General features: G+C 55.2%; 1 protein-coding gene across 1 annotated transcript in view; it reads right to left on the bottom strand.

Moving 5' to 3' along the window:
- Positions 1-9416, bottom strand: part of RASAL1 (RAS protein activator like 1 (GAP1 like)) — a 26912-nt gene that overhangs the window by 16036 nt on the left and 1460 nt on the right. Inside the window, exons 2-4 of the mRNA XM_012730842.1 lie at positions 6652-6708; positions 4408-4521; positions 4185-4246 (exon numbers count right to left, since the gene is read on the bottom strand). Of these exons, the coding sequence (XP_012586296.1) occupies positions 4185-4246; positions 4408-4521; positions 6652-6708 (233 nt within the window). The remainder of the gene's footprint in view (positions 1-4184; positions 4247-4407; positions 4522-6651; positions 6709-9416) is intronic.

Raw genomic sequence — 9416 nt, 5'->3', positions numbered from 1 at the left:
AAATATATTTTAAAAAATGCTGGGCCCTCCCTGGTGGCGCAGCAGGTTAAAGAACAGCACTGAGAATCTAAAGCCACTTCCTCATGAGTTCGATTCCTGCCTGCTCCGGAGGTGACCACATGGTGTGGCAGACTTCTCCTCACCCGCCTGCTGCTCCCCTCAGCAGTGTACTTTGTCAGTCTGCCTGTTCTGCCCCCCACTCTGTCTCTGGTGAAGCCTCTCACCGCCCCTGAGCCTCTAGCCTGAACCCCAGTTCTGTAGGCACAAATAAATCTTAAAAAAAAAAAATGCAAGAAGTTTCTACATGGTAGGCTATTGATTAAGTACCAATAATTATCCCCATTTCCAGATGAGAAAAGCGAGGCACAACCAGGGAAGAACTCTGCCCAGTAAATGCAGAAACAGGATTCGAACACAGGGAGAACAGTTCTAGCTCAGCGCCTCTCACGACCTGCTGTCCATGGCAGCCTGAGAACTGAAGTGCTCTCCCGCCTAGGCCCTCAAACCTGGCCACTCCCTCTCACTTCCTCCCCTCCCCACTCTCTCTTTTTAAGGACTATGTCTTTGACCTTCTGCGATTTCACAACACTGTGTCCACATAAGGATTTTTTAAATCCACTTAATATAGGTTGACTTTCTATTTATGGAATCATGTCCTTTCTTGAGTTTTGAAAAATTCCTGGTCATCAAATTTTTTAAGGCATTTCCTCTTCCCAATACTTTTTATTATTTTGTTTCTCCCCAATTTTTCCTATTCTCTCCTTCCAGGATTCCAGTTAAAAGGCTGCTAGACCTTATCAATTTTTTCTTATACCTCTAAACCTTTTCTTTTTTTTAACATTTTCCCTTTTTTTCCCTATGAGTTTGTCTGAATAATTTCCTCAGAGCTTTCCTCCAGTTCACTAATTCTCACTTTGGCTCTGCTAAATTGCCTGACTACTAAGCCACTTAGTTTTAAATTTCAACAAGAAAACTTTGCATCTATAAAAGTTGGAGCTGGTTATTTTCTAATTCTATCTTTCTTAACACACAGCTTTAACTCAGTGTGGTTATCGCTGGCTCTTTGAGATTACTTCTTGGATTTATTTAACTATTTCATTCTTTTTTGAAATCCTATGTTTATTGTCATGCTATTTACAATAGCCAACATATGGAAACAACTCAAATGCCCCAAAATAGATGAATGCTATGTTTGCACAGTGGAATATTACTCAGCAATCAAAAAGACAGCCTCATGCCAATTGCAGTAACATGATAGAGCTGGAAGGAGTTATGCTAGCCAAGATAAGTCACAAGGAAAAAAGATAAAAAGTCTCTCGGTGAATTATAAAATGAATATTAACATTCTTCTCAGGAAATCCTTCCTCATTTCCTACAAGGTGGTGCTCACCTGTAAGTTTGAGTTCATGATTCCTGGGCGGAGGGAAGAATGTTGAGGGATTTCCCTTCACTACAGCAAATCCAGCCATGTGTTAAGAATTTATCTAATTCAGGAGTTTACTCTCACGAGGACGAAGAACTCCGAAGTATCTAGTCCCCTGCTGCTGGCAAGAGAGCTTCTGTCACCTCTCTAATCTCCACTGCTGTCCCCTAGTACAGGACGCTTGACTATGCCAACGATTCTTGATTTCCCACATCTACTTCTTACCGTGATCCAGTATCCACAAAGCAAATCTTCTGAAACTTCATCTAATCTCTCCAATAAGATGGCCCCGATCTCTGCACTGCTTTGCTCAGGAACAATCAGTGGCTCCCCAGTGCCTCCAGAGCAAAATCCAGATGCTGACCTGACATCTACACCCCTCTCCCATCAGCCCCTGCCCCGTGTTCCACCTGCACTCGCCTGTGACTGCCTCAGAAAGAGCCCCCAGAGGCCACAGAGGCCACGGAGGCCACGGAGGCCTGACGTTTAGGACCGGCTCATCCTCCTCTCCTTTGGCCCCATGAGCCCTCGCTTGCCCCTGCTCATACACTGCCATGCCAGTGACATTCCACACACCTCTGTCCCCACATTTCTACCCTCTCTAAAAAAATAGAAAGCAGTAGTAAAAAAACTAAGAATAGAAAGCAGACACGTGATCCATTTCCTTCTTTGATTGCTCTCTGTTCTGTGTGAATATGTTTTGCTTTTCCATCTAGTCCATAGGCTCCCTGAAGCAAGGTCTCCAACTTCACTTAATCCACCCCTGTGGGGGGGATGTCTGAGGTGTTTTGGGGACAGCTCAGACAAGTTAAGAATACAGACTTTGGGGCCTCCCTGGTGGCGCAGGGGTTAAAGACAGCGTTATCAAGCCATCACAGCCCCTGCAGCACGAGTTCAATCCCCGGCCAGGGAGTGACCGACATAGCGCAGCAGACCTCTGCTGTCTCCCCACTGCTCCCCTCAGCAGTGTATTTCAGTCCATCTGCCTGCTCTGCTCCCCACTCTGTCTCTGGTGAATCCTCCCTTGCCTGCACCTGTGGCCAACACCCCAACTCTTATATGCATAAATAAATAAATAAATAAATAAAGAATACAGACCTTGGAGGCAGGCACAGTGGGGCTTGACTTTGCAACTTCTATAAAGACAAGTCACCTCACCTCTCCCGGCCTCACTCTCCCTCAGTGGAAAATTGGATGTCAGCCTACTGCACACTTCATTCGGGATAGTGAGGACCGAATGTACCTCACACCTGCCCTCAATAAGCCCTCACCAAATGGAACTGATGACAATAATTAGCACATAGTAGGTTTTCAACAAATTCCCACTGATGAAGAAATCCATTATTTACTAGATGGTGTTGAGACAATAAGTAACCATCTAGACAAAAAAATTATAAAGTTCCATTCCTACTCGATGTCTTGTATATGGAAAAATTGCAAAAATATCAAAGGCTTAAATGTGAAAAAAAGAAGCCTATGAATTGCTAGAAGGAATCATGAAAAAAAATTGTCTTACCCTTAGAGTTGGGAAGGTCATTAGATGTCACAGAAAATCAAGAGCCAAAATAATTAACTACATACAGATGAAGTTAATTACAGAAGCCTAAGCAAATTTATATGTGCAAACATGATAAGCAACTTCAAAATATAAGTGACAAAGGGAGAAAAATATTTGTAGTTAATATGATAAAGGTAATTTCTTTAATATGTAAAGAGCTTTTACAAATCAATAGGGCCCCAAAAGGGGGTGCATATAGAATATAACTGGACAATAGACCCCAAAAATGTATGAAGTGACACTTCATGATATGCGATCAGTCACTCAGAGAGAAACACGAAGTGGCCTACAGCTACCCGCTCAAGACTAAACAGCGGTGATAGCCAAGTGGGTAAACTGTTACCTCCTTCACGGAGGACGGATCTGCAGTAACTATCAGGTGTGCTGATCTGGGTACCCGCTGGTCTTGGAAATCCACCTCCAGGAATTTATCAGACAGATTGGTGTAAATGGCCCGTGTGTAAAGTCACCTTGCATAAGTGCAGCATTGTTTTGAACTAGAGAAAGTTGCAAACAAAGCGGGTGTCCAGCAACAGGGAACTGGCCAGGTTGTGGTGGTGCGTTCACACCATGGGGGGCCGTGAGGTGTTACAAAGATCGCAGAGCCTGGAAACGGTCTGGGCACCAGACAGAGAGCTCTGCAAGGCCTGTGGTGAAGTAGACAGAGCAGCGCCTGCAACAGGCTATTGCTCCTGCAGGTAGAGAAAAGCCCTCGCAGGTGCTGGGCTGAGATCACACGCTCTGGAGAGACTCGACCTCCGTTCAAATCCTGGCAGCTCCCCTGAATAATGTTGTGATCCTGGGCAGGTGGTTAAGCCCCCGCCCCAGTTCGCTCACCTACTGAGTGAGCATAACAAGAGTCCTTCCCCTAGGGCTGTCAGAATAACTGAGTTGACACGCCGGTCACCAGAGCAGCACCGGTATGCGGCCCTTGCTGTTGTTATTCACTTGCTCAAACCTGAAGTGTCTCTAGACAGACACAGAAGCAGACAGCCTACGGGTGAGCATGACGGGGCTGGGGAAGCGAACGATGGGGCCTTTGGAGTGAGGCAGATGAATGAACTGCTCAGCAGATGAGCTGGTTAAAATGAAAACCACCACCAGAATCATGCTCCACTGAGGGCTCTGTACCCCGCCACCGTGTGCCTCTGGCTTAGCCACACCCCACCTCTGCCCAGATGGGAGCCGGCGCCCCTCGCCCACCTCGGGGGTCAGCGGTGATGGCCTCTCTGCTCAGCGAGATCTTGCCAATGACGTCGTCATGCCTGCGGGAGGTGAGCAGGTGAGGCGGCAGGTGAGGGTCCGAGTCGGGAGCTCTGTCCCGCCCGTGGAGTTGGGGGGCAGGGGGACACACCCAGGGCTGGCTGGGCAGGTACTTTTCCCACCTCCCCTCAGGTGCCCAGGCTGGGCTCCTCCGCACACACACCCCACTGTATCCTGGTCCAGCACGTAGAAGGTCAGATGGTGGAAGTCCAGCTCCAGGTGCACTGTATACTCCTCCCCCCAGAAGGGGCTCAGGCTCCGCCAGACAGTCGCCGTCCTGCAGAAGGGGCACCAGGGGCTGAGCCACACAGGTGGGTGCATCTGAGACCCAAACACCCACGCCCAGAGACTCCAGTCGAACCAGACACAGGCACACAGACACCTTGACCCCCACACGGCCGAGACGCGGGCACACAGGCACCTTGACCCCCACACGGCCGAGACATGGGCACACAAGGGCCTCAGTGCTCCCCTTCCCCAGGGAGACCCCCTGAGACTGCACTCACAGACCCACCGGGGAAAGCCGAGACGCAGAGACAGCGTCAGGCACCCTCAGAAGCTTCTGGAAACACCCACCTATGTGTCTGTACCTACAGCCGCGTGCAGACACTCACAGGAGGACAGGCATGACCACGCCGACCGAGAAATGCCTGGAACAGGTGACACACAGGGAGACCAGAGACACACACTCACATACAAACAGCTGGTCTGCGCGTGCGTGTGCACACATACACACATGCAGAGTAGCTCACAACACACGGCTCCTTCAGGCATGCATGCACTCCAAGGCAGTCCTTCACTCGCTCCATAAAGTCACCCCAACTGTGCGCCAAACCTGTGGGCCAAGGGGAATCCAAGAACGAGCCCCAGCAGCAGATGTGCCCAGTGGGAAAGTACTGCCGTGGGGGGTCAACGGCCCTGGGGGACCTGGGGTGGGGTGGGGGGGAGGGGGGACTCCCAGCAGGGCCAGCCTAGGCAAAGCAGGGAGACAGGCTGAGGGCGAGTGTCCATCGGAATGAGCTTGGGGAGGTTGAGGAGCAGCAGGGTGCTGGCTGAGGAGGGGCGTGTGAGGAGACCACGAGGTCAGAGGGGCCAGAGCGCTCTGGGAAGCCCAGGTGACCAGGCCAGGGCCTCTGCCCCGACACCCTGCAGAGGCACGCCTGTCACCCACAGGAAACAAGTACCTGCTTTGCCCCAGAACACACACCCAAGAGGCGGCTGCAAAACTTGGTTCGCACACCAACCACTCTCTTCCTCTTCCCCTTCACCACGCTCCTCCCCAGCAGAGAGTGCACATGCACACACTCACCCAAGCACACGTGGGTCCTCTCCAGCCAGCCCAGGGCGCCACCATCAGATGCACCCCAGATTTCTGACCAAACACCTCAACCTCCTACCCCAGCCTTTTCCCAACCGGAAGTCCCATCAGGTGCCCCAACCCCCGAGATGCCAGGCTTCTCTGAGTCCAGAGAGGGGGAGACTGCAGAAAATCAACCTGCAGGTCTGGGGGCAGCACCCCAGAACATGGTATGGGGGCAGCATGGACACAGGAGAGAAGTGGGAGGGGTGCCAGCAGGAAGGCTGTGGGCTGACCCTCCCCCCGCGAGCTCCTGCGCCCAGCTCCCAGCCCCCAGCCCATCTGGACCAGAACCATCACTGGGAGGATCCTCGGTGGCACTGTCTCCATAGGAACACGCTTTAGGCGCCCGCCCACGAGCCCCCTCCGGCCTGTGGGGGCGGAGAGCTGTCCCTGGGCCTGTGGGGGTGAAGCCCAGTGCAGTCTGGGCCACGGTGCCCCCCACCGAGACTCAAACACGCTCACGGATCTCCTTGGGTCCAAACAAGCAGTTACGGGGGTGCACACGTGTCCAGGGCGTGTGTGTGCGTGTGTACCCACGCTCACACACACGCTCGCCTGCTACACGGGTGAGTTGGGGCCCGCACACCCACAGGACACGCTCACAGGTCACAGCCCCTCACACTGCCTCGCCACACCCCCAAGCGCACTCTCAAGCAGCCCCAGTCTGCAGTCACGTGTGTGTGCACACAGGCGCACTCACTCGGTGCCCGCAGCACCCAGCCGGCCTGGACGCATCCGGTCCAGCCAAGCGTGAGAGGCCTGTCCCCGGGAGGCCGCTGTGGGCTGGCGGCGCTGAGTCAGCCGGGGACATCCCGGGGGTCGGGGAGGGGGCGGGCCAGTTGGTGGGTCCGGATGGGAGAGGAACACAGCCCTGGTCGTCCACCCCCCCCACTCCCCCGACAGGCCAGGACACAAAGTGCTGGGCCAGGCCCACAAGTCCACCCTCAGGACAGCCCCCCCAGCTCCCCTTCAACCTGGGCCCCCCGGGCCTAGAAGGAGCTGCACCCTCTGCTCACCGCCCCCACGCCTACCACCTCCACTCCTCACCTGGCCACCACCTCGTCGTCCACTTTCACTATGCAGTAGGGGTCACTGCTCCCTGACCTGCAGAAGGGGGTGGTTGAGAAGGCAGCCGTGAGTGGGGGTCCCCTTCCATTTTCACTGCACAAATTGGAGCAACTGAGGCCCAGAGCTGGGAGGGGATGTAACCAGGGTACCGGCGGGGACCAGCAGGGGTCGTCCCTGGGCCTGACCCGCCACACTTTGGGTTCTATCAGGAAATAGAACCTGGAGGCAAGAAGCAGAAAGCTCCGTCCAGATCCCAAGTCACTGAGAAGAAGGGACCAGAAGCACCCTGGCTTCACACTTGGCGCGCTCACCACTCCGGGCCTCAGTTTCTCTGCTCTGTGAATCGGGCAGAAAGTCCCGCTGCAGCGGGAGACGAGACCTCAAAACTCAGCCAGTGGGGCGAGGGGCTGTTTCCCCTTCAGCCGCCAAGGGCCGGCATCTCCAGCCCCTTCATGTAGAGAGCCCTTCCCATGCCCCCCCTCGCTCCCCCGAGGCCTCCTTCCTCCTCTGTCCCTGGCACAGGCCAGCTCTGTCTTGCACCAATCCCAGCCCAGCCCTGCCTTGTAGCTGCCCGAGACACGCTGTCCCTTACCTTGTTATTACTGGCTTCCTGCTGTCATTCCAACCTCGCGTGAAAGTCACCCCCTGCGAGGATGTCCTGACTACCAGATGCTGCGGAATACTGACTTCCAGTCCTTCTGAGCACCCCGAACGCTCCCTAGTTTTCTGTGTTTGACACGTCTTCCCCAGCAAGCTCCTTGGTGAGGGAATGGCATTCCCCACTGCCCCCCAAATCTGGCAGTCAAGATCCGTGTCTGTGGGGCTCAGCTCTCTCTCCCTCCCAGTGCCCCCCCACATCCCAGCCCCCACCTCACCCCACTACCCCTTCTCAATTCAACTTCTCACCAACCACCGAGGTCTCCCAGAGAAGGGGGTCAGGCACCCACCGGAGCCTGTCTGTGGGAGTGAGCCCTCCCTTTATGCCTCAGTTTCCACTCTGGCTCCTCCCCTCCTCTCTGTCTGCTGCACTGACGCCTCCATTTCCCTATCTGGTCCCCTCCTGAGTCTTCAGACGGTGTGGCTGGCGTCCTTTGCCCCCCTGTTCCTCTCTGGATCCCCCTCTGAACCTCCTTCCGCCCAGTGCCCCCAACTTCAGTTTCCTTCTCTAGATCTATCCCAAGCCCTGTGGGTTGGGTGACCCTGGGGACCACAGTTCCCTGTCTACACCATATCCCCCTAGAAGCCCGTGGCTGGGTAACCCCCTATTGTAGTCACGTTTCTCTCTCTCTGAATTATCTGTCCCCATGCGTTTAGGCCAGCCCCCCATCTTCAGTATCCCTGACTGCAGATGTGGGGGCAGCTGGCTGGGATCCCCCCAGCCCAGGGCGGGAGATACGCCTGCTCCTGTTGACCCTGCCTGGGAGGGCGCCCCTCCTGGGAGCCACACTCAGCACACCAGCTCTGGGCTCTGACGCACAAGAGCCCTTACCCGAGCCCTTATCGGCTCCTATCAGGTGGGGGTGGCAGTCGCAGGAGGGCGCCGCACATGCCCGTCTCAGGGCCTTTGTCCTCTCCCACGGCCCCTGCCCCAACTCCAGCATGGGAAAGCAGGTCCTTCGGCCGTTGCCTGCCCAGCCCGGTCTCCCATGGGAGCATCAGGGTTCAGGGCCAGCTGTGTGACCTTGGGCAAGTGGCTTTGCCTCTCTGGCTTCAGTTTTCGCGTTTGTAAAAGGGAACTGCTAACAGAGCCATAGCCAGTGCCGAGCGCAGGCCCTGGCCCGTGGAAAGCCGTCAGATGTATGGCTGGCTGACGTCACCAGGCCAGGCCGGAACCCCCTGGAAGCCAGCAAGGCATCAGGAAGAACCCCGGGTCCTTGCCCTAGGAGAGGGGAGGCAAAGCACCCTGCAGGAGAAGGAGCCAGAGGCTCAGAAGTCGAGGTAGGGTGACCAGCTCCCCAACAGGGCTTCCACTCTTGCCTCCACACATGGTCCACCTCAGAGCTCACCAGGCTGGAGTGGAGGGCGATGAGCAGCCAAGAGGCACAGGAACAGGCAAGACCCGACGCCCTCCTAGGAAAGCTGTGTCCGGGACCAGGGGTACAGCTGCCGCTTCCTCGGGGCCTCACCCAGGACCCAGGCCGGGCAGTTCCAGAAGGGCCCCATCAACCTTGGGCAGTGCCAGGTCCCACTCCCCTCCTTGCCCTGGCAGTTCTGTCCTGGCTCTGTGCTCTCTAACCCTTGCGGCCCTCTCAGGAAGAGGCGCTCGCCCGCACAGGTCTGCAGGAACACCACAAACTCTCTGCTTTTAGTCCAGGTGAATGGGTGCATGGACCCCCAGTGAGGTTGGGGGGGTGGGTTCTACTGCTCTAAGCAGCTCTGCTCCCCGCCCCCCACGCCCCCAGCAGCAGTGTTGGGGAATGGGAAGCTCATGACATCAAATGCAGGAAACTCCTCATGGAGCCCACAGCTGGGAGTGCGGGCAAAGCTAAGCCCAAGCTTTACCTGAGCAAAGGCTCAGTCTGCATGTTCCTGCTCACCTGGGCCGGGGGTTAATCCTAAGAGGTTCTCCACCCTCATGGCTGCAGGCGAGTGGAGACTCCTGTCCAGAGTTCCCATTACTCAGATGGGAAATCAATACCCCGCCAGACCAGGCTCAAGGTCACACAACTGATGTTCTGCCAAGGATCCCATCCTGCCCCAGGTGTTGATGCCCTCAGAGCCCCTTCCGGGTTCCAGGCCAAGCC

The sequence above is a fragment of the Condylura cristata genome, unplaced genomic scaffold (assembly GCF_000260355.1).
Source record: "Condylura cristata isolate star-nosed mole 26May11 unplaced genomic scaffold, ConCri1.0 scaffold00029, whole genome shotgun sequence".
NCBI classification, from domain to species: domain Eukaryota; kingdom Metazoa; phylum Chordata; class Mammalia; order Eulipotyphla; family Talpidae; genus Condylura; species Condylura cristata.
Note: the sequence above shows the minus strand (reverse complement) of the source record. Positions and strands in the feature narration are given on the sequence as shown.